The 24,091-nt window shown below is 47.5% G+C and overlaps 1 protein-coding gene across 3 annotated transcripts in view; it reads right to left on the minus strand.

The window, feature by feature from the left end:
- ASAP1 (ArfGAP with SH3 domain, ankyrin repeat and PH domain 1) overlaps positions 1-24,091 on the minus strand; it is a 309,560-nt gene that overhangs the window by 242,935 nt on the left and 42,534 nt on the right. For all 3 annotated transcript variants that reach the window (XM_077750030.1, XM_077750027.1, XM_077750029.1), the window contains exon 2: positions 23,942-24,068. In XM_077750030.1, coding sequence (XP_077606156.1) covers positions 23,942-24,068 — 127 coding nt within the window. The remainder of the gene's footprint in view (positions 1-23,941; positions 24,069-24,091) is intronic.

The following is a 24,091-nucleotide window of genomic DNA, read 5'->3' on the forward strand; positions in this document are numbered from 1 at the left end:
TGTGTGTGTGTGTGTGAGCACGCATGCACACCACACATGTAAGGACTGTTTGTTTGCATCCTTGCTATTCACAGTGTGGTCTGTGGATCAGCAGCAGCACTGGAGAGGCTGTGAGGAACGCAGAACACTGCGCCCCACCCCAAGCCTACTAAATGAGAAGAAGCCGTCGAACGAACTCCCCAGGTGATTTGTGTGCCTGTTAAAGTCTGAGATACACGCAAAGCAAGCTGTATACACAGGAGACCAACTAAAGGACCCGATCTGTGATGAATGTCTCCTATGCATCAGATAGGGTATTTAAGAGGAATAATATAAAGAGTGAGGCAGGATGGATGATGTCAGCATCCTTCATGTGATGCAACCGAAGGATTCAAGAAACCTGCAAGAGCCCCATGATCTGGGCGGAGGACGTGAGGCCAACCGAGGGCAAACAACTTTCTGAAGGTCCTCACTGCAGTATTCGTTATCAGACCAAAAAGTACCTATCTGCATCCCCAGTAAAAGATGCTGGAGTGTCAGAAAGGGAAATTTTACTCTACAAACCAGATGTTACTCAGCTGGAATAATGTTAAACCCCAAATGAAGCCACTGGCAAACACTGAAGAGGAACTACTTCTCCATCCAACAGCTCCAGTTAGAGGCTCAGCATGAGAAAGCAGCTGGAGGGCTTTAGCCAAGACCAAGGCTCTGGCAGATGCAACCGCTGGGCCAGCGCAGGACAGTGTGCTGATGGTTTGGGCCGGCAACAGGGACGAAAGGAACCCTTCCCAGTCAGGCTGCTTGCTTCTGTTGGCCAAACCAGCCTTCAAGAAAATATCAATAATTAAATAGCACTCAACTAAAATTAGTAATGCAATAAATGGACTATGATGGGGGAGCTCCCCTCTAACTGCAAAGGGCTTGACAAATGCCTTGTGGGAAGCTTGAAAAATGTTATCAGACATGCTGGGGATTTTTAACAGCCAATGCAAACACAAAATGCACAGCATATCTGTTAATCAAAGTACACAATTTGGCACCAGAACAAGAAAAGTCCATAATGCTTCTAATATGAAATCACCAGCTGTTAAAAACAAACAAACCTGCAAACAAAAACAGTTAATATTCTTCCAGAAAAGTCAACCCCACAGGAGCCACTAGCAACTAAACACAAGGCAATAAACCAGCTCCGGGGATATGACTCAGGGGTCAGAGCCTTCCCCACACCCGAGCAGGCCCTCCCTGCCCTGGGTGGAGGGCACTGCGGCCGTCTGCTCTCCCTCCTGACTTTCAGTCCTGGTAATGGAAAGAGAACAAAGCTTGGAGGTCAAGAGAAGAAGAGTTTAAGGTCCAGCTCTACTACTCACACTAAAGCTATGAGTCTGCACAGGTCCTAGAATTTACTCATCAGGTAACAGTGAACAACTGCACACAGTACAGCCAGAATGAGGAAGGAAGGAGTAATGAAAGGAAGGAGAGAGGGATAGAGACCCCCTGCAACTGGCCCCCATAAGCAGGAAAGAACTACATTAATGCAAAAATATCCTCAGGTACCCTTCTTACTTGAATCATCCAGAAACAACCACCAGAGACCTCTCCTTATGGCCTAGCTCTTTTCATTAAGGTCAAGGTCTCCCCAAGGTGCCTAATGAGGTCAACTTCCTAGCAGTAACGTGCTGATAAGAAAAAGGTGAATGCTGGATGCAGGCCAATGCTCTTAGGCCTCATACATGCACACGCATTCATTCTGGACGTGTCATGCTCTGTTTGTCTGTATGACCTGTGCTGGGCTGGCAGAACCTGCAGTAAGGAACTCAGGTACCCAGGAAACAAAAATACACGCTGCGATGGGCACCCCGCTCAAATTACTTGGAACTAACCCAAAACAAGGTATGCCAACCAGACTAGTGCTCAGGGCACACATGTAAATAGAGCACTAACACGTACGAGCGCACAGTAACTAGACGGAGAAGAATATACCCTAGTATTCCTCCTTGAGAGTAGATCTGAACGTAGCTGGGGGGGATACAGGGATCATCTCTCAGGGTAAAATGCTCAGAGCTCCGTGGGGCACATCACGTTAACCACACACGTCACTAAACTGCCTTCGCCAAGAAGGGTGAGTTCACCACCCGCAGAGCCCTTATTCCGCTGAGTGAAGCATGCAAGTTTGGGGCCAGAGCAAAACTGCTTGGAACCAGAGCAAGGAGGTGGAGTCCCGCACCAGCAGTCTCCTCCGAGGTCCCAGCTGCTGAAGAAATGGATCCCTCTGAGGGGGCTCCCTGGTCCCAGGCCGGCCCCACCCAGAGAGAGAGAGGCCTCTGAATGACTGATAACAGCCATTCAACAAATATTCAAGGAGCCACACACACTCTTCAAACAGGCACTGAGTAACCAATATAAATCAAAACCCAGCAAGACATGGTTATTCCGTACATTTTAGTCTAGTTTTTATACAGACAAAGACAGGCCGGTAAATCAGCAGCAAAAACGGAGGCTGCAGGGTCCGCTGATGGGTGCCGAGGGCACAGGGCTGAGTATCCAAGGCTTCACCGAGAAGGGTCACAAGCTGTCTGAGACAGAAGGGCCTTGTGGAGATTCCCAAACCATTCTTTCTTCTCATCAGACGGAGGCTGACACTTAACACTGCTCTGTGGTCTACACCTCTAATGTGTCAAAAGAAGGAAGAATTTCACACCAGGAAAAAGGGCGAGGGGGAAGGGATGGTCTCACAGCAAACCACTGAGAGGAAGGAGAAAAAAGGGAAGAGGGTCTCGAAGAGCAGTTGGTGCTATTGAAATTCTACCCCGCGGACCGCGACAGAGTCCACAGGACAAGAATTCTGAAGTTCTATAATAAAAATCACCAGAAAAACTGCAATGGCCAACATTTCATCTCATGGATGGATCGCTGAATTTCCAAAGAAAATTGCTAACTCCGCAATTGCTCATTTATTTTCATTCTGGAAACAACCTATGCAAAACAGCTGCCAGAAGGGATCCAACGCTACTGCACCCTCGTCCTTTTGTTTTCAAGCTCTTTATGTGTTAACTGAAATTACATCTATCACAAAAAAGATACCGTGCCTCAAGGAAGACAAGCAGAAACTACCACATGTACAGAAATAAAAGGTCCTCTGGGTATAAAGGAAAGAAAACAGGCTTGGTGGTCTAGACAAGACGTGTAAGTCAAGGTGACTGCCATGCCCACCAGGATGCCCCGCTGGTAGAAAACAGCCCTAATGCTCTATGCCCCGGGTGGGCATCTTAGACCAGGGCAGACACCTGATTCGTGCAAGGTTCCTCAACTGGCTGGCCAGGGAACCACAAGATGGCCTGCCCCATAGAATGAGGGTTCTCAAACTTTTGGGTCTCAGCACCCCTTTACCTTCTTAAAAAAAAAAAAAAATCAAAAGATCCAAAAGAGGTTTTGATAGTCTTTTAAAGTAGGTTGTGTCTATTGATACTGGTTGTGACAAAAATTAAAACAGAATTATTTTCCAAACTGAAAACACACATGTAGCTGTCAGAGGAGGGCACTGTCACACATCACATAGCTTCTAGAAAATTCTACCATACATTTCTGACAGAATAAAATGAAAAAGGCAAATAAATAATGCCTTAGTATTGTTATGAAAATCTTTCTGACCCCAGAGAATCCCTGAAATGGTCTTGAGACCACCACAGAGCCCAGACCATCCCAGGAGAACCTCTGTAATAGATAGGGGCAGTGACAAACAGCTGAGCAGTCAGACAAACTCACGTCAGAACTTGTATCAGCAAATAAGGAAAGGCCTGGCCAATCAACAGAAAACAATAGCACAGGCTGGTAAAAGGATGAAACTGATGCCAAAATATTTTACAAGATGTTCATGTGTTTTCCAAGCTAAATTACATTTATAAAGTTTGATTTACCACCTACTTATGACAGTGATCATATTAACTCCAATGAATGGTACATGCCGCAGATTCTAGAAATATCAATTAGCAGGGGCACCTGGGTGGCTCAGCCAGTTAAGCATCCAACTCTTGACTGCAGCTGAGGTCATGATCTCATGGTTCGTAAATTCGAGCCCTGCATCTGGCTCTGTACTGACAGTGCAGAGCTGCTTTGGATTCTCTCCCTCCCTCTCTTTCTCTCTCTGCCTCTCTCCTACTTGTGCCCTCGCTCTCTCTCAAAATAAACAAACTTAAAAAATCTTCTTAAAAGAAAGAAATGTCAGGGGCGCCTGGGTGGCTTAGTCGGTTAAGCGTCCGACTTTCGCTTAGGTCATGATCTCGCGGTTCGTGGGTTCAAGCCCCGCGTCGGGCTCTGTGCTGACAGCCAGCTCAGAGCCCGGAGCCTGTTTCAGTCTGACTCCTTCTCTCTCTGACCCTCCCCTGCTCACGCTGTCTCTCTCTCTCTCCTAGAAATAAATTTAAAAAAATTTAAAAAAAAAGAAATGTCAATTAGTGTAACTTCTATGTTAACTGACATTTGGGTTCATCTCCTCTATCAACCACTTGCCTCTGATTCCTCAGTAATAATGCAACACACCACGTTTTTAGAAATAAGTCTCCACAGTGTAACAAAAATGAAAATACTTCAAAGAGAAAACTCTGTTATGAATTCTAAATGCTAATTAAGTCTGCTAGTCCTCCCCAAAAAATCTAATCCTAACATATCCATGATAAAAAAAAAAAAAAAAGTCCCTGCAATGGACTGAATACTGGCATCCCACTCCCTGCCCCAAATTCGGTTGTTGAAACCCTAATCTTCCAGAGTGGTGGTGGTAGGAGGTGAGGCCTTTGGGACATAATTATGTCATGAGGATGGAACCCTCATCAATGTGATTAGTGCCATATAAAACGGACTTCACAGAAATTCTTTGTCCCTTCCACTGTGCGAGGCCCTCACAAGAGAGTGACCATACTGGCACCCTGGTCTTTGGCTTCCAGCTTCCAGAACGATGAGAAGCAAATTTCTGTTTGTTTATAAGTCACCCAGTCTACGGTATGTTAAGCAGCTTGAACTAGGACAGAACTATAGTCCTAGCAGGAAATAAAAGCTGGGGGCACCTGGCTGGCTCAGTCAGAGCATGAGAGCCTGTGACTCTTGATCTCAGGATCATGAGGTTGAGCCCCATATTGGGTGCAGAGAGTCTTTTTTAAAAAAAAAAAAAAAGGAAATAGAAGCTGGGTGTGCACAGAGGTGAGGAGTAGTAGGCGGTCTCTTTCCATCCCACGAAAATTAAAGGACTAAAGGCCAGCAGAACCTTACCCACAGCTTCTCAAAGAGCTTTTGTAACCCCTTTTTTCTTGTATTAACCTTTTACCTTTCAACCTGAAAACTTTCCCTTTCACCAAAACATTGTGTTCTCTGTGAGAACAGTGGCCAGCCTTGCTAACAGGACCCCTTGAGCCTATTAGCTAATCTACACATGAAAGGGTGAGGACAGCATCCCCATGGGCACAGCCTGAGAGTTTACAGCTACCGTGTACACTCAGTGTTCACCATGTGCCAGTGCAGCGCAGAAGATGCCCAACAGCCATTTCCTTTCAGCCTCAACCATCCCTTCAATGTCTATTATGCCCAACTGACAGATGAAGAAACAGATCCAGAGGGAGGCAGTGGCTTGCCCCGGGTCACACGCAGAGGCACTGGGGGGTGGGGGTCAGGCTATCAAGGAGCTCGTGATCTTTCACCTGCACCTGCTCACTTCCCCTCACAACAGCCCACGCAACAGGACACCAAGCTACAGGACAGCACAAGTACCACAGCTGGGAAGAGAGCACACATTCACAGGTGATGCTGGCAGCTCAGACACAGAGACCTCAAGCATCATGCCCAAAACAGCACAGTCAGTGGCAGTGGCAGACATGGAACAGTACCGACCTCATATGGTGGTGGTGAGGTTTAAACAAGTGGATGCAGTTCAGTTAGAATGGCATGTGACCCAGCAAGCACTGAGCTAAAAATGAGCTGCTTGGTTCAAGTACTCTGCGTACAGGAAAGGTCTGGCTAAGAGTGGCCGGCAGCAGCACCAGAAGATATGTGTGCAGCAGACCAAGAGGGGGCTGTCGCCCAAGAACGTTGCCCCAACAGCTCCCCAACAGCTTTGGTGTCCAGAGCCCCCCCAGCCAACAGTCCGCAACGCCCTCAGTGGCTCTGGCTGGTCCCGCACACGCCTGCGTGGAACTTGTTTCATTTCTGCTGCTCGGGCCAGCCTGCAGCTCCAACCTGTCAGGGACCCCCTCATCAGGGACCTCCTCTGTCAGGGACCTCCTCGACTACCTCCCCCGGGGCTGCTCCTGCTGGGGGCTGGGGGCTGGGTCCAGAACTGGGGCTGCTGGCCTGACAATCACACTCACAGGGTGGGGCCGGGGGAACACAAGACCCAAGAACCAACGAGCATGGGTCCCCCACCTGAGGAGAGTGTGGGGGATGAATCTTCAAGTTCAAGGAACTCTAGGTAAGCTTAGCAAATACAGAGTACCTCTTCATCAGGGAGGTTTTTGAAGGAAAAATATGGTCTTTGTCCAGGAAAAAGCTAGAAGCACTGGAGTCACCTCACCAGGAAACATTTAATCAGCACTCACCCCTCCGTGAGGCTTTTAAGCAAGCTAGCTTCTCTGAGCTACTGTTTCTTCGCTACCTCACAAAGTAAAAACACATACCCAGAAATTCTTTGTAAACTGTAAGGTGCTGTACAAACCTAAGACGCTGGGAATCCACTCGGTTGTTAGAGGACTGTGCTGTGGGAAAGACGTGGACAGAAAACTTAAGTCTCTGTGGAGAGAAAGTTCTAAGAACCAGCAAATTTACAAGGGACTTGAGTAGAGCAAGGGGGCCACAGGGAACCTAACAACCTAGACCCAGAAGTGGGAGGAAGTAGGAGCCGAGGTGGGAGGCGGGGCCATCATCACAAGGCTCAGCAGAAGGCAATTCCCTCCCACTGGTGGGCATTGTTCTATCGCGTTAATTCCTAGAATTTTTAAAATTGTTTCTCCTTCCTGACGAAACCATCTCAGAGTTCAAACACAAAACAAAATCAATTACTTAGAGCGCAATACGATGATCAGTAAGTGTTTAAATCAATAAAAGCACTAATTTAAGGAGATCTGTCTGGTTCTGTGCCTTGAAGAAGGCAGTGGCTACAAACTCCAGGCTGACAAGAAATCTCAATGATCTGGAAAGTGAGGTGGTTGACCTCCATGATCGCTAAGGCTACTTCTGGCTCTAAAATGCCCAGATTACATGATTTCCCGTGAATTCTTACAGGCCCTGAAATTCCTCCCCGCGCTTCTCCTGATCAGTCCTACAGATAATACTTCCTTCAGACTCTCCTTACCCTCATTCTTCCGCGCACAGAGGTCTAAATTTAAAATTTTCAAGGCTCCTCCTGTACATGTGTGTGGGTGCACATTCATTCCAACAGGGCTGATGCTACGGGCTCCCAGGCTTTGGAAACTGACAAACAGATAAAAGAAAGTCGTGTCCTCAGGAGTAATGTGCAACAGGCTTGGAACCAGCATCTCAACACGGTGGGTCCTACGTGAAGAAAAGGCTGAGCAGAATGGCTGGAGAAGGGAGTGACCCCCAAAACAGCGGGCTGTTTTCCAGGCACCACAGGGTCCTGAGAAAAAAAATGAATGGCTGCAAGGCAAAGGGGGAAGCTTCCCAGGAGATGAAAAGCCACCCGGTCTTCCCTGAGAGGCAGAAGACAGAACAACATAGCAACTTATCCTACAAGGGAGCCCAAGGGGATCAGGCAGTCGGGAAGAAACCACTACCGCTTCAGAAATAAACACAAATTAACTCACCCTGGGTAACAAGTTGCGTTGGGTATGGAGCAAATCTCTCTCTCTCCCCTCACACTATAATGTTTCTAGGGGAAAGGGCACAAGCAGTAATTAGATAACTGATATTTTTGGTATTCATACTCCTGTATTCAACCCATAAGAGATACATAATTTTTTAAACAATGAATTTCACATTTTTCGTTCCAGGCCCACTTTCTCTGAGAGAGCTATAATGCCTCAGGCAGTGGTATGACACTGAGGGCCCACAGGCGTGCTCTGAACATGAACTCTACCACAGACTACCTGTGCCATCAGGGCAGTCACGGATCGTACCTAATTTCTCCCTATAAAATGGAGAAACTCACGCAAAGCTGCTTTAAGGATTAGAAAGATTTACCTACAGAACTTAGCACAGTACTGGGCTCCAAAGAGAAGCTCAATAAATTGTGGCTACTGTAATGTTATAACAGCTCCTGAATGCTTAGGACAGCTCAGTCACCTCAATGGATGCTGAAACATGTCCAGAAGCCTTTTCATCAAACACTNNGGCTATTTCAAAGTAGGGTTCTTTTGCTCTTGGTGTTTTTTTACACCAATATTTGCTTTAGTAATGCCACATGGTTGTGGGGGGTGCTAACAGATCAAGCTAAGTCACCAAGTCAAGTGACATGACGCGTTATGGCAGGAAGTGAAATCGACACTAAGCTCTCAACTGACTGCTCCAGAGGAAAGCACGCCCACACCCACAGCACGCCTGGGTAGGCGCAGGGCACCGGGAAGGCCACCCAGCACAGACAGACGGTGGAAGTGTCACCGTGTCAGGCTCCTGGCCGTTCGTGTGCTTCCAAGAGTCAGGCCGGGTGAAGCGCCCGCAGTGTCTAGCGCCACAGACAGACTTGCCCAAGCAGCAGCGTGAGGGCCTGTGCAAGGAATGCAAGCGGCGCAGGGAAGGGCCTGGCATCTCTCCGACTCTCTGCTTCCACCATCTGTAGAACGGGGACCTGAGAGTCCACCTCCTGAGGCTGACGCAAAGATTAAATTATGCAGAGACTTTAACTTGGCACTGTTTCTAAGGGCTCACTGGGCTCAGATGAGGGGAGAAACAGCCAGCTACACTGCAAGGTGTGAGGGGTTCCGCCTGCTCACCACCTAAACCTGCCTCCCCGTGGCCTCCCCACAATGCTGGAAAGCCCACCCTTCTGATGGGTCAGGGCATCACGCACTGCTAGAAGCACAAACAGCTCTGGGAGCGAGGAGCTGCTATAGTACGTTATCGCCTTAATGCCTTTAGGTGAATTGTCAGTGACATTTTCTTCCAGGGGAGTCACCTAAAAGCAGACTTTGGTAAGGAAGATACAGGTCCTCAGCCAGGGTGATCACGGTCGGGTGGGGAGGAGAAAGTCCGGGGACCCTAAGAGGAAGCAAAATGCCTCAAATGGGTAGGAGGATGAAGAAAGGTACCAAGTGGGCAGGGACGAGGACACCGATCATGGAAAGCCCCTGGGCCTCAGAAACACAAACTCCAGCCTCCCCAATGGCCACACCCCTGGGTCAAGTCACTGTCTCTCTCTCTAGGCTCAATTTTCTCACCTGCAAAACTGAAGTTAATACTGTTCACTTTCCTGATGCTCTGAGGCTTCTCTAAGATACCACATGTAAAATACTCGGCGGGGAATCCAGCAAATTCTACCAGACTAGCCGCGGACTTGAAGAAGCCCACTCTCTGCTGAAATCCCGCTGAGAGAAGTGCCCCCAAAAGCCACTTGTTAAGAGCCCCAGGAAGGCAGAGGCCCCACACATTCAGAGGCAATCTCAGACTTAAGACTGGGTCTCTCTGTAACCTCTGGAACTGAGAAAGCACCACCCTAGAAAAACATTCCTGGTTGAGTTCCCAGGTTAGCCCAGGAAAACCACCTTAGGAACCAGTACTGTACCAAATTCAGATGACAAAGGGATGTGGCTCCCTAGCCAAGGGCCGTCTCCAGGACATCTGAAATACAACCTGGCTGAGAGAAACTATGTGCCAACTTTCAGAAAAGACAAGTTAACGTTGCTTTTGGCACCTTCTCCTCCTCTTGAGTCTCCTTCCCTCGGGCTGCTCTCAAGAACCCCAGAGCCCCAGCAGGCTCACCTCACTTCTAGAGGAGCCCCTCCGCCCTACTTCTCAGCCAAGTGCTATGTAGGAAACCAACTAGCTCACAACCATGTGTGAACGGTGTGGTAACAGTAGGTCTGTAAAAGATACTTACTAGTCCAAAAAAGGTTTCCAGCTGGAGAAAAGTTCCCTGGGGCTAGTAAAGGGAAGTCACACTGCAGACGCAGCAAGGGAGACAGGAGACCAGCTGCCTGTGGCTGGGTGACAGCCTGGTCAGGAGGAGTCCACTCTTCTACCCACGCCCCCCTTCCCACGGTGAATGCTAGCTCTCTACTGATCCCACAAACTCACTTCCAGGGTAAGCGGGAACTTCAGCAGAGAGGCCGCTCGGGGCAGGGAAGTGGCCGCGAAGGGGCTGGCAGGCTGGTAAGACAGAGCTGTCCCCCTTTCCCATGACACTGAGATGACAGTGAGTCTCAGTCATTCACTCCTCTAAGCAGACAGCCTGCAAACACGCACACCCATACTGGCTAATTCCCTCCACTACTCACAATAACTTCTAGCACACAAACACACAGATGAGGGCCACAGTTTCCTTCGGAGGAACTTTTAGGTTAAGGCCTCGCTCGAAGCTGTCCCTGTGTGGAGAAAAGCTCCTTTACGGGCCGCCCAGGCTTAGGAGTGTAACATGACACAGACCGCCTTCCGCAGGGGATGTGGCAACCTGACAATTGTTTCAGAAACTTGCGAACAGATCTGGCTTTGACCCAGCAATTCTACTTCTAGGGCTCTGTCAACACCTGTGCAGGTAACGACAGACACAAATATTCACTGCTTTCTTTTCAACAGCGGGACCTCCTTGGGGCAACTGCTGAGCCAACTGTTTAAAACACACAAGCTCCTCATTCGGGGCAACTTAAGGGAAGGAGGGAAACAGCATTAATCCAATGACCTGCCTTATCAAGTGTTATTGAAGACTTCGATGAAACAGGAAAATGCTCATGACGTGTTCAATGAAACTCAGCCGGATACTCGCCATCCCCAGCTGATGGGGTTATGGATGACTTTTAAACTTGTATGCTTTCCCCAGTTTTCTACGAAGGGAATGAATGCACTGCTCTTATTCTTCACCATGATAAAACTATTAGCAACAGAAGTATGTCCATAATAGACTGTAGCACATGTTAGATGACACCAGAGAGATGCAATCAACGTTATCCAGACCAGGGGAACCTGTGTGGGACAAACAACCCATTTCTTTAACAAAACACTGCAAAGGGGAAAAATGGAGGCGGTACTCACAGATGAAAAGAAATTTTAAATACACACCAGTTTCAACATACACATTTCATGTGGATTTTGACTGGACCAAACTATTTAAAGGGGGAAAAAAGTCACTTTAAACACTGAATATTTAATGATCTTGAGAAAATTATCTTTTCTGCAGATGGTAATGTGGTTCTCCCCCCCGCCAACTCCTTATCTTTTAGGATACTTACAAATAAAACAATATCTAGGACTAATTTCACAATTCGAGGGTGGGGGCAGAGGTGAAGACACTGAGCAAGAGCAGATCATGGTGAGGCGGATGACAGCTACGATGACAGTGATGTGGAGGTTCACACCGGCCTCCCCACTTCTGTATAGGTGTAAAAGTAAAAAAAACAAACCAACAAACTAAAACAGAAACAGAGTAAAAATCTACTTGAAGGATTGAGCTACTAAGGGGGAAAAAAAAAGGACCACAAAAGACCTATGTGGGTGTGCACTCGGGAATCTAATAATGCAAATAATAAAATAGACGCTTTTTATTCAAAAGGTAATTCTTTAAGTTAAAAATTACGGGACAGTACATTTCCTACCGTGTAAGTCTGTCTCCCTCAGAAACACGAGCTGGTAACTGACCTCAGCCCCAGCAGGCTTTTTCAGTCTTGTGACCAGTGACAAGTCATTTTAACTTTTTAAGCCTCAGTTTTCACACCTCACAAGTGAGGAAAAGGGGGTTTTGTTGCCTAACAAAGCGACGTGTGGATGAAATGAGACAATACCTAAGAAAGCACTTGGAAAACTGTTCAGAGTACAAAAATGCTGGAGAGTAAACCCGAAGCACAACTGCTCATTAAAACATGATTCACTACTTGCCACTCATAAAGAAAAATCAGAGAGGTCAACTCTTTTTGAAAATACCAATTCTCTCATTAATCCCTCTCATACCACATCATGAATTGGCTGCCCCCTCTGAGGGATATAAATTATCTAAATTTAAACACCTCCCACTCAAAGGAAACAAACACGGAGAAGAAAATGCTTTCCTCTTCCGCGGGCAGAAGCGTGTCTTGTGTGCATGTGTGTGTGTTTCCACTAAGAAAGTAAATGCCAGCCTGACGCACTGCTATTCCCTCGCCCTCTGCAGCCGCATCACAACAGTGAGGTTGGCTGGCAAAGGGCAGGTGTGGGCTACACAGCCCTCCAGATGGAGGTTTGGTTCCTGGCTCCATCATGTACTAGCTGGACAATGTGAAGGTTAAAAATAAGGCATGTAAGGTACCCAGTGCAGAGCTGAGACTCAGGAAGGGAGAGCAATCGCTTACTGAAATCACTAACCCAATGAAAGGCTACAGGCTGCAGACACCAGAAGGACAGACCACGAATCAGGCTCAGCATCTAGATCGGTCATTATACAGCACAACCTTCATGAAATCCGGTAACGGAGGGTTTTTCCAATTGCTCTCTGCAATCAGTAGGCATATAACTGAAGTAGAGAGTTAGCAGTATTTGGAAAACCTTCACCAGATCTACCCTCAACTATTATACCCTGGCCCAAGGTACTTAACACTCTACTAAAAGCAAAGACCTGTATGAACCTAAGCACAAAATTTATTTCCTTTGCCAATCAAAGACAAAATTATCCTAAAATCAGTTTCCGGGGGAAAAAAGGCTATTTCCGTGGCCATCCAGTTGGTATTTACCATGCCAGGAAGTTCTTACTCAATTCTAACCTAAATATCTCCTGCTTCAGCTGAAGCCCATTTCCTGACTGTTCTATCTCATTAGCATTCCATTCACAATAGAAAGCGTTTTTCTTAAGGATGAGAGGAGTTGGAGGCAGAAAGAGCCAAATCCTTTCTAAGCCCAGCTCATCAACTGTAAAATGGGGAAATGGCACCCATCCGCACAGAGTTGGTGGAAGGATGAAACTGAGCGAGGTGATGTGTGTAAGGGCACCCAGCACGGAGGAGCTGCCTCACCATCGTGTTCGCGGATTCTGAATTTGTTCAAACTCTTATACACAAAATGCAGACACCTCGGGACGGTGCCGGCGTTATTTGACTTGGCACCATTTTATTTACTGGGAGGCACTGCGTTCCCTTGCTCTGCTATGAAAAATATTACCCTTATTAAAGCAATAGCAGCTGCTGGGCCAGCAGTGAACGCTTATTTTGATTTGCACTTTGTGGAAATAAGGAGTACCTAATTTTATGTAAGTGCTATTAATGTGAATAAACATTACCAAAAAAAGGAAATGGGCTTCATAAAAAAATGATTTATGAAACATAAAGGAAGATTTCCCACATTTCAAAAACCAATGAAGATGCTCAAATTGTATTTTGTGTGTAACCGGTCAGTGAAGAAGCCACTTAATGGAAGGAAAGCTGTCAGCCCGCATCAGACCTTTGTGCAGTTCTGTTACTTAACACCGGGAGCAGGCCCACCAAACCAGAAAGTTTCCTGAACAGAACCTAGCTGCCCTGCCGTCTTCCATCCATCCTGGGTATCTATGGAGGATTACTTTTTGAGCACCATGTCATCACTGTGGATTTAAACAGCAGCCGGGTGTTTCTCGTCTGCCCACACCCTGTGTGGGATGCTGGTCTTTCCTGACCACATCAGGAAAGCGACAACTGGGCAGCACAGTGCTCTGACCACAGCCCTTCAAAACGTCCCGAATGAATACACTGCAGAAGGGTCAAGGGGAGGTGAGACGTGCAGAGGGAAGGGCAGAGAAGTAAACATCTTCCCAGTGCCGCTGGGTGCCGGGCATGCAGCTGCCTCGCCTTCCACACTGCTTCTCTCGATAACCCTGTGAGGTACCCTGGTCTTCATTTTGCTCTCACGCCAATGAAGGACGAACACGCGGGGCTAGAAGATCTGGATCCCAGTCCGGACTTTGATATGTGGTCTGGGTATACAGAGGGAGCTTCCCTACCCTCTTCCCTTCTCTGAGGATCAGTGTCACACCTGGTCCTTGATGAAGGTGAGGGCTTATGCCCACCCATCAGGTAACCCCGGCAACCCAGCCAAAGCCGAATGGGCTAGTGTTGGTGTCCTGACCCAAGCTGGGCCGACCCAACCCTTCCTTGTGGACATGTGAATCAGGCACGATGACTCAGCTAGCGTGGGGGTGGGGGCGCTGGAGGGAGGGAGCAGGTGGGGCCAGGGCTGCCGTCCTCTGCCCTTTGTCCAGAAGAGAGTATCCACACTGCCTACCATTCTTGCCCCTCATGGCCAGGAAACAGCCCTAGGAGTCCTTAAAGCAAATCCTCATTTTCGCGAACTAGCCGTATTTTGTGTTGTTGGGGGGGAAGGTGGAATCTGCTACAACCAAAGAGCCTAACTTCATCATCCACAGAAGAGGACTTGAACCAGATGGTCTCTAAAGCCCTTTTCCAACTCTGTCAAGTTGATTTCATAATACAGACATCAGGTCAGGTGCTATGCAGGGCACCGGGGACATGGCCATCCTTGCCATCGCCCCTGAGCACAATGCTACAGAAATACAAGGTATCCAGGCTGTATTAATAAGAAAAGGGCTTGGAAGAGCTTATATTCTTCTCTACCCAAAGCACATGCAGTAGCAAAAGGGATGATCTAGCTTGACTTAGCCACCTTGGCTTTCTTTAACAGTTGGTACCAAAACGCAATCGTCTTTTGGGTTTTACCTCGCTGGTGCATAAGGTTCTGGTTTCGTTTTTATAGTTTCTGGGGGGCTAGATCGAGTGCTGTCTTATCAAAGGGACATATATTCCAGTTCTCTGGGGAAAATGACACCATAACCCCAGCATTAAAATTCAGTTCTTATATAAGTGGCCACAAAGAGCCCCACAACACAGGGCCGCTCAGAATGTGCTCCGAGCTGGAGGAGCCTACTGGGAACTCCCAGATTCCATGAAGACCAAGTGGGGTCAAGGGCCTCCAGGACTGACCAAACCCCGGCCCCACACATAATTAAAACTCATTTTACTGACACTGAAAAGAAGTCATAAGCCACACAGAAATGTAAACTCAAGGGTAAGCCCTTTTCACTGTAAGACGCCTGCCTCCAAACCAAAATAGAATCCCTTGTGGTCTCTGAGCTTTGGGCTGTAATCAGTAAGGCACACAACAGAGCCACCACACTCTGTCCCCATCAGGGCCATGGCATAAATGTTTCCCCCAGCACCTCCCCACAAAGGACCAAAATCAAATACCTGCATTTATTACATACCAGAGAAAGTGGCTCATTACCCTGAAGCCCCAGCCGAAATCAAAAGGGGCAGCAAGGTCACGGCTTAGGTGCACCAATGTAGGGGTACCAGGGGCGGGGGAGGAAACAGAAGCGGCAGTGACAAAGGAGGCACAGACGATGGGTATCCACCGGTAGAGCCCACTGGGCGGGCCTGGGTCAGAGAAGGCGGCTGGGCAGCGGTTCCCTGCAGAGAAGCACCACCAAGAGCAGAGGATAGAGGAAAACTGAGCTGTCGGCGTGTTTCAGGTGAAACTGGCTTTGACCGCGAGCCTGCGCGGCCACAGTACGGGTGCTGCCCCGGTCCTCCCTCTGGCAGCTCCTGGAAGGCACGCGGCCAGCCCCGCCGTCTGATCTCTTCACCCACCCTCCTGAAATGAGTCGACCAAGTCTTGTCCTCTCAGCTACACATGCAAACGGTCTAATCCGACAGTAATAACCTGCAACAACAGCAGGCTAAAAAGAACAACTGTTTCTAGAGCACTTAACCATGGCAGGCCCTGTTCTAAGCACTTTACATGCACGGACTCACTGAGAGGTAGGTATTGTCCCCAGGCGGAAAGTAGGACACCATACGGTTCAGGAGCCTGCCTGACACGGACTAACAGGGCTGTGGTGAACCCAGTAAGGGAAGCCGAGGCTCCCGCTGGTGCACAGCGCAGAGAACTCTACCCATCTCCCTGGCAAGGAGGCCTCTCACCTCCTTCCTCCCCGCCCTGCAGAAGGCTGACTAATCTGACTGGTCAGACCCTGACACTTGTCAGGCCATATATTACCAGTAGCAAAGTCACACGAGGAGGGCCTCTCACCTAGAACGCTCAGAACAACGCCATTTATTCATCAAACGAGGAAACCGAGGCTCAGATGCAAAGTGGTCTCCACCCTCATCACTTACTCGCGTGGGAAAGGCTGAGGCCAAGGTCTGGCTCTAGTCACCAAATGACTAGGATACATAAATGGAAACCACCCCTCTGGAGGCTCCATGGACTCACAGACATGAAGACAGAAGTCTGGATAGTGCTGGAACATCCAGGACCAAGAAGCTTTTTTTTTTTTTTTTTTATTATTTTTATTTATTTCTGAGAGAGAGAGAGACNTTAACCCAGCACCAGGGAGGGCTCTGCTGTGGCCTCACAGCGTATCTTGTGAGACCAAAATTTCCACCTGCAGGCTGCCTAGCAAGACCAGGTTCCTAAATTCAGGTTGACTCTCCTCTCCTCTGAACTGGAAGCAAGTTCTAGAGAGAGAGCCACCACCATGCACAAATAGCCCCCATAGCCCTTTTGGAAAGCACAGTGCAAAGAGCCCGGGGTTGGAAGCTGGGAGACCTGAATTCAAATCTCTGCTCAACTTCCTTCCCATTGCAGGCCTCAGTCTCCACAACGGGACTAAATAGGTCCTCATCCCTCATGAGCTTTCTCCCATGAGGATACAAAACCCTAGCAAATCAATCACAGGAATGAGAACATATTTTGCTTCCCAATATTAGGAATCTCTAACAGGCAATCCAAGCAACTGATCAGCAGAAGATAATCAGTGCTACGCCACTGAGCTGATATTTCAGCCCAAATCAAAGACAGTTGGGGCATCCAAGTGGCTTAGTCATTTGAGCATCTGACTCTTGCTTTCTGCTCAGGTCATGATCTCAGGGTTCATGGGTTTGAGACCTGCATCAGGCTTACCCCTGATAACACAGAGCCTGCTTGGTATTCTCTGTCTCCTTTTCTCTGCCCTTCCTCCACCTAAATAAATGAACTGGAAAAAAAGGGGTTAAGATGAACCAAAAAAAAAGACAGTTGGCATGAGAGGCAGGCTGAGCCACGTTATTAAGACGTCTATTAATTTTCCTGAAATATTGCAAGTGATAATTAGACTCCCATCACCACTTTCCTGGGTCCCTCAGACATCAGGCTCCTAGGCTAGGAAGCACTAGACTCGACATTCTCCAAGCTCCCTAAGGCTCTGAAGCCCAGTGATTCGCAGCACCCAGGAAAGAGGCAGGGCTACGGACAACCAAGGAGCCACAGGCAGGCAGCCAGATTCCTCCAGCAACCCCAACCAAGCACAGGGGTTCTTTGGCCGGGGTTGTGGGCACCTCGCAGGCAAAGACAAGGTGGTCCACAGTCTCAGGCTAAGTATTCCCAGTGGAGCTGGAGGCCACCGGGCCCTTTCCACTTCTGCTGAGTCAGGGAGGGCTACCGGGTAGCCCCACCCCTAACAACAAAGGGCAGAGATTTCCAGATCTCTCTGGAAAAGAGAGGTCTTTGAAGAACAGAGAAAAGGAATGGTCTTTCCCTTTTTCCTTCTCTACCCCGAACTCTTTATCTCTGGCACTAAATATCAAGTGGGAATAAAAAAAAATTCAGTGGAGCTAGGAATTTACCCAAGGGATACAGAAATGCTGATGCATAGGAGCACATGTACCCCAATGTTCATAGCAGCACTCTCCACAATAGCTAAAACATGGAAAGAGCNTGAAATACAGAAGGAACAAAGGCAGAGATATTGCATTCCGGGCCCAAGTCTATCAATCACTAGGGTGTCACTTTGGTCAAGTAATTTACCTCACTGAGCCTGACTTTATTCATGAAAAGGATGCTACCACAAAGGAGGTTCAGTAGACAGTCCACGTGGAAAATTGTGTTTTAAACTCTAAAGATGTACATGAAAGGCAAAGAGCATTAGTTTGGAACACGTGGCTAACAGTTTGAGCCTTGTTTTAGAAAAAGCAGGAGCTCTGGTACATAAAGCGAGTTTCGAGCTCTCTTGCTTCTGCAGGAAAATAAATGTAGTCCTTGCTCACTCACCTTGGCTGCTTGTGTCCAGAGAAAACTCATCCTCAGTACCTCTAAACTGGATCAGAGGGCTGGACCACAGAGCCCAGAATTCTGTGTAAGATAGCAGCCTCAAGAGAAGACTTACTTACTTTTTGTTGTTTTATCCTCAAGAGATCAGGGACAAAGAAAACATATATATAAAAACATATGTATATACATACATATATATGTAAACATATACACACACGTATATACACACATATGCATGTACACACACACACACACGCGCGTATATACTGATTAAACCTCAACTGATGCACAAGACCACCTCTGATTTTATCTAAACCCTGCCTGAGATGTACCTTTCTTTAAGACCACAACCAACTTTAGCAGCTGCTGGATAAACTAACACTTGCTGCTAAGTTTATCAGCTTTCAAAATTTAAGAGAAATAATGCAACTGCATTCTAGCACACTTGGAGCTGATGAGCAAGATGAGACTTCAAGCCCTGGCCACAAAGGCCCTATGTGTGAGATCCCACAGATAACACTGGAGGACCTAAAAGCATTTATCAAAGATTAATGACCTCTCGTCATCCGCATAACAGATGATGCCCAAATGAACATGGATAAAAATCAAACTTACTCGGAGAGCAAAGAAACACATACAGATGGCGTCTGACTAGCACGCGAGAGGGTGCTACCTAAACAGGATTCGTGCCCAAACCCACTACGTGTGTGTGCCCTTGGGCAAAAGAGTCACTGTCAGAAGATGGGGTCAGTGTCAGTGCTAACAGGGGGCACATGTAAGCATTAAGTAACAGCACGCATGGGGCTCCCACATAGTAGGAATGCTAATAACTGGTAACTATAGTTACTAAGAAAGAGGCCTGGATAACATATCTACATTCCACACCTTCATTCATTTCTTCAGTCAAACATTTCTGTGGCTTCAGAAAGGAGTACACACATCACGTGTGTTAAGGCAAGCTAACCCCTAATGCGAGACCCACATTCGTCGGCTCCCTTAAGAAAACTTTTAGACTATACACCTCATGAGGGCAGGGTGATCACCTCAGTATCCCTAGGGCCTAACACACTGCTGGGCACTGCACAATTTGTGTACTGACTGGATGGTAATTTGAGCGATTCAGCTTGCACTGCTGGGGTCAATGTCCTGTATCATTTCCCTCTCCTGTGAACTGCCCCCTCCAACTCAATTAAGAATGACAGCCTTATTTACCTCCTTCTCAAAGACCTTCTCCATCACACAATCCAGACAACTCCAATATCTCAGCTAGACTGAGCAAAATGATTTGTGCTCCCCAGAAATGCTTTGAGTGAATGCTGTTCCCAGATTACGCCCAAATAAGTTTCCACATCTGAATCTGAAAAACCATACCCAAGTCTTTAAAGGCACAAGGAAAAAAAAAAAGTGATGTATTTAAGTATTACTATTAAGAACTCCCTGGAATGTGTACAGGACAAAAATCCTAAGCCACTTAGGAACTTAGGCCCCTCGGTTTCAGAAGATCAAAATCAGAAGGTACAACGAAAGTGAAGCCTCTTGCATTCTCTACAAAGCCACTGATATGTAGGCTTTGGAGACTTTTAGAACATCTGTTAAGTTCATTTACTTACTAGCCATTTGAGCTTGGGAACAAATCACTTCATCTCCCTGGGCCTCAATTTTCTTCTCTGTAAAATGGACACAAGTGTCCCTCCTCCATAAAGCTCAAATAAGGCTCAAATGTTCAATAAATGGGCAGAACATGCTCCCCCATTATCACAAAAGATAAAGTGCTGCCCCAATATTAAATAAACAGGAGGACCTTCATTTATCATGTCGACTCTCCCTTTCAACAAGCACTAAGTATTGACCGGTCTAAGCCTTTAAATGGAGAATGCACAGTGGTCCTGGAATGCCGGCTTCCCTTCCTTTCTCAGCAAAACTGTCTTCTCCTTGTAATTTACTCATAATTTCCAAATGGTCACGAGTAAAATGGCACACATCAGTGTGCTTTGCTGAATAAGCAAAACGCTGCCTTTTTGCCTGGAAAACACTCAGACATCAGGATGAAACCCGGGCAGCTAATCACCCCTGCCTCCCACAGGCAGACACTCGCTGTGTGCCAACCTCACCCTCACCATAACACCCAGGGTCATGTGGGACCCTCCGCCCCCAACGGTGAGGCCAGAAGCAAAGTCTTTGCCTCTTTCTGCACATTTCTGACCCATTTCCTAGAGTGCTCATCACAGAGAGATTTAAATAAAAGCACGGATATCTTCAAAGCACAGCACAGGCTTTGCCAATGGGACACGCCCAAAGGGGGGGGNGGCGCCCCAGGGAGCTATGGCTTTTTAGTTGAGACTTCTGTAGGCTGATTAGGAACCCAAGGAGCAAAAAAAAAAAAAACAGTTTGTAAATAAACAGGAAGGCATTCAATGACTAGAACGAGAGTTTTTCAAAAGAATTCCAAACTGCCCAAATGAATTCTTATTCCTAAGTTTCCACATCACCAAAAAAGTACCCAAAAGTCCTATTCCTAAGAATAACCACGAAGTAACACAAACAGCATTCTTAAAGTTTCCAAGTATCTCACTTGTGAAGCCTACGACGACAAGATTTTGTGGTTTGTCCCAAAACAACTTCTTACATTTTGAGAATAACCTTATGCCCCGTATTTTTTTAAGAATTGAATTCTGATCCTTTTAAGATATTTATAATGTGCCCCTTCCATATATCCAAACTTAGGGGAAAAAAGGAAAAATTCAACTGTGCTGATTATCAAGAAGAAACTAACAACAGGTATATTCCACATTTATGCAAAAGGCAATTCCTCTTGAGTCCAACTTCATGGCGTATGATTCAAGAGTTAAAAAAGATGCAGACCGGAGCAATGACTCCTTGACCAGTACCATACTGCAGTTCAGAAAAAGAATTACAAAATTACTGTGTCATTCTGACTGAAACATTTATGGTCCTATTTTTGCGAGTGTGGGTATTACAGTGTGGGTATTACCATCGGGGAGAGTGTGGGTATTACCATCGTACTCTCACATGACACTTTTGAACTTCTGGCCTGATTCTGATTCCTTCTCAAATTCACGGTGACCATATTTGTATTAAGATTGGATCTATTTTTCTACCTAACCTTGCAGAACAGTATTCATTTAAAAAAAAAAAATGTTATTTGTTGCATTCACTTTTAAATTTAGTTACCTCAAACTAACACCAAGAGCAGCTGCATATAATTAACATTAATCCTGTCCTTTCCTATTGCTGCAAAATACGTGGGTATAACCCCTACAAAGAGCATTATCAGCTACTTCCCTTATCACAAACAGAATAGAGTAACACTATCTGAATGTGCAGAAAAGGAAAGTTAAAATAACTGACAGCTCTATTAGGAGGCACTGAAAATTTTATCTTGAAGGCAAATAACCACTCAGTCTAATCGATGTCCCATCCTTCAGAAGGCATNAAAAGGCAATTCCTCTTGAGTCCAACTTCATGGCGTATGATTCAAGAGTTAAAAAAGATGCAGACCGGAGCAATGACTCCTTGACCAGTACCATACTGCAGTTCAGAAAAAGAATTACAAAATTACTGTGTCATTCTGACTGAAACATTTATGGTCCTATTTTTGCGAGTGTGGGTATTACCATCGGGGAGAGTGTGGGTATTACCATTGTACTCTCACATGACACTTTTGAACTTCTGGCCTGATTCTGATTCCTTCTCAAATTCACGGTGACCATATTTGTATTAAGATTGGATCTATTTTTCTACCTAACCTTGCAGAACAGTATTCATTTAAAAAAAAAAATGTTATTTGTTGCATTCACTTTTAAATTTAGTTACCTCAAACTAACATCAAGAGCAGCTGCACGTAATTAACATTAATCCTGTCCTTTCCTATTGCTGCAAAATACGTGGGTATAACCCCTACAAAGAGCATTATCAGCTACTTCCCTTATCACAAACAGAATAGAGTAACACTATCTGAATGTGCAGAAAAGGAAAGTTAAAATAACTGACAGCTCTATTAGGAGGCACTGAAAATTTTATCTTGAAGGCAAATAACCACTCAGTCTAATCGATGTCCCATCCTTCAGAAGGCATGTACAATTAGTACAGAAAAAAGGATGCAGAATACTCCCATATTAGCATGTTGCAATTTATCACAATTACATGAAGGACAGACCCATCATGGGGCTGAATGCCCTGCGACTCTGTTTATTTCCAGACACTAAACATCAGGCTGCTGGCAAGTCACAAAGACCAAAATAATAATAATAATAATAAATAATAATAATAATGACCAAAAAANTTTCTCCAAATGAATTTCAAATTCCGGCTCAATGACCCAACATTAACTTCACAGAGAACTCTAGAAGCATCCTTGACTGGCATAAAACGTTCAGACTAATTCTCTGCACCAGGCAGGCACGATGGCACCCGGCACCGAGCAAAGAAATCTCTTTCCTTCTAAAATTTAGGACCCTGGGCCTCAGAGTGCCAGTTCTGTAGGGAACCTGGCCTTTTCAAAGCAGCAAACCTTCTGGAAGTAGCAAAGCCTGTACCAAGAGCAGTTTGCCCATAGAAGCCCAAGCTTCTAAATATGACAGAAGGGCTGGCTGCGGTAAGCTGCTATCAGAAAGAGTTCCCCAAACCTCAAAGACACCAGCCACAAGATAATCCACCCCAGGAAAATGATCTGCCTTCCCAGGTTCCCTCAATACCGTCTCTTCCTGTTGAAAGGGGCTTGGCTGGTTTGGACGGGAGTGGTGCTTTATGGCACTCGCAGATGGTGCAGGGTTCCAGGAGGAATGTCCTATTTTATTGAGGTTCAGAGGCTTCTGCAGCTCTCGCGCTTGCGGGTGCCTCCTTCCCTAACCCACTCTGCCCTGTCACTCATTCACTTCAATTTTAAAGGAAATGGCTCTGCCCTCGGCCCTGCCCAGGACACCCACAACGCCTCCCTGGAGGGTCCAGATAAGGGGAGCTCTTCTCCGGCAGTCTCGGGCCCCCCGTTCTGGCCAGCTCTCCCCGGCAGCCTCAGGTCTCTCTTCACAGCCTCCAGTGCCCTGCGGGCAAGTCCTGCTGGCGCAGCAGCCTTGGCAAAACCAAACCCTCGGGTGAACGGAGCCGGGTGGGGACCGGTCCGCACAGATCTCCCTTCGCACCCAGGGTTTAGGAGACTGAATGGGGAGGAACCCCGGGGTGGAGGCAATCTCAGCCTGAGTTCCCCCTCATTCCTCTGGGGTTTTTCCACCGGCCCTTGCCTACGCGGCTAAGCCTGCCCGGCGGGGCCGGGCCCTGGAGAGGGGCGCTCGCTGACCGTCTCCCGGTCCCTCGCTGGTGACCTTGGCCACGTTGCTTCGCCTCCCTCTGCCCTCTTGGCTGCCACCACCCACTTCGCGGGTTACGACAGGGTCAGAAGGATGCGGAAAGCGCCTCGCACACTGTAGGGCTCCCCTGAGGGGTCCAAGATAGGGAGAGGACTTTCTTCTTCTTTTTCCTAGGGGTGCCAGGAGCTCGCTCAGTCCTCTCCCCACCTCCAGCCCCCTGGAGCCCCGAGGGGTGGGCGCCCCGGAAAATGCGGGCAGGGGGCGGCACATCTTAAGTCCCCTCTTCACCTGGAGTAGGGGCAGCGGTTCCGGAGGGGGTGTGGCCGCCCCAGCCCCCAACATCCCCTCCCTCCCCGCTCAGAAATCCAAACAACCCAACCGCGAGCGGGGGCAGCGAGGCTTCCCCGCGGCCGCGCCGGGGTCCCCGGTGGGGCGCGCCGGCGCCGACCTACCTCCTCCAGCAGCGTGACGGTGTTCCTGCAGTTGTGCAGCCGCGTGGTGAAGCTGGACGTGGTGGGCGAGTTGTAGTCCTCGGTGGTCTCGGCGATGAACTCGGAGACGGAGATCTGGTCCGGCATCCTGCCGGGGGGGGGGAGACACAA

The sequence above is a fragment of the Crocuta crocuta genome, unplaced genomic scaffold (genome assembly GCF_008692635.1).
Source record: "Crocuta crocuta isolate KB4526 unplaced genomic scaffold, BGI_CrCroc_1.0 scaffold119, whole genome shotgun sequence".
NCBI classification, from domain to species: domain Eukaryota; kingdom Metazoa; phylum Chordata; class Mammalia; order Carnivora; family Hyaenidae; genus Crocuta; species Crocuta crocuta.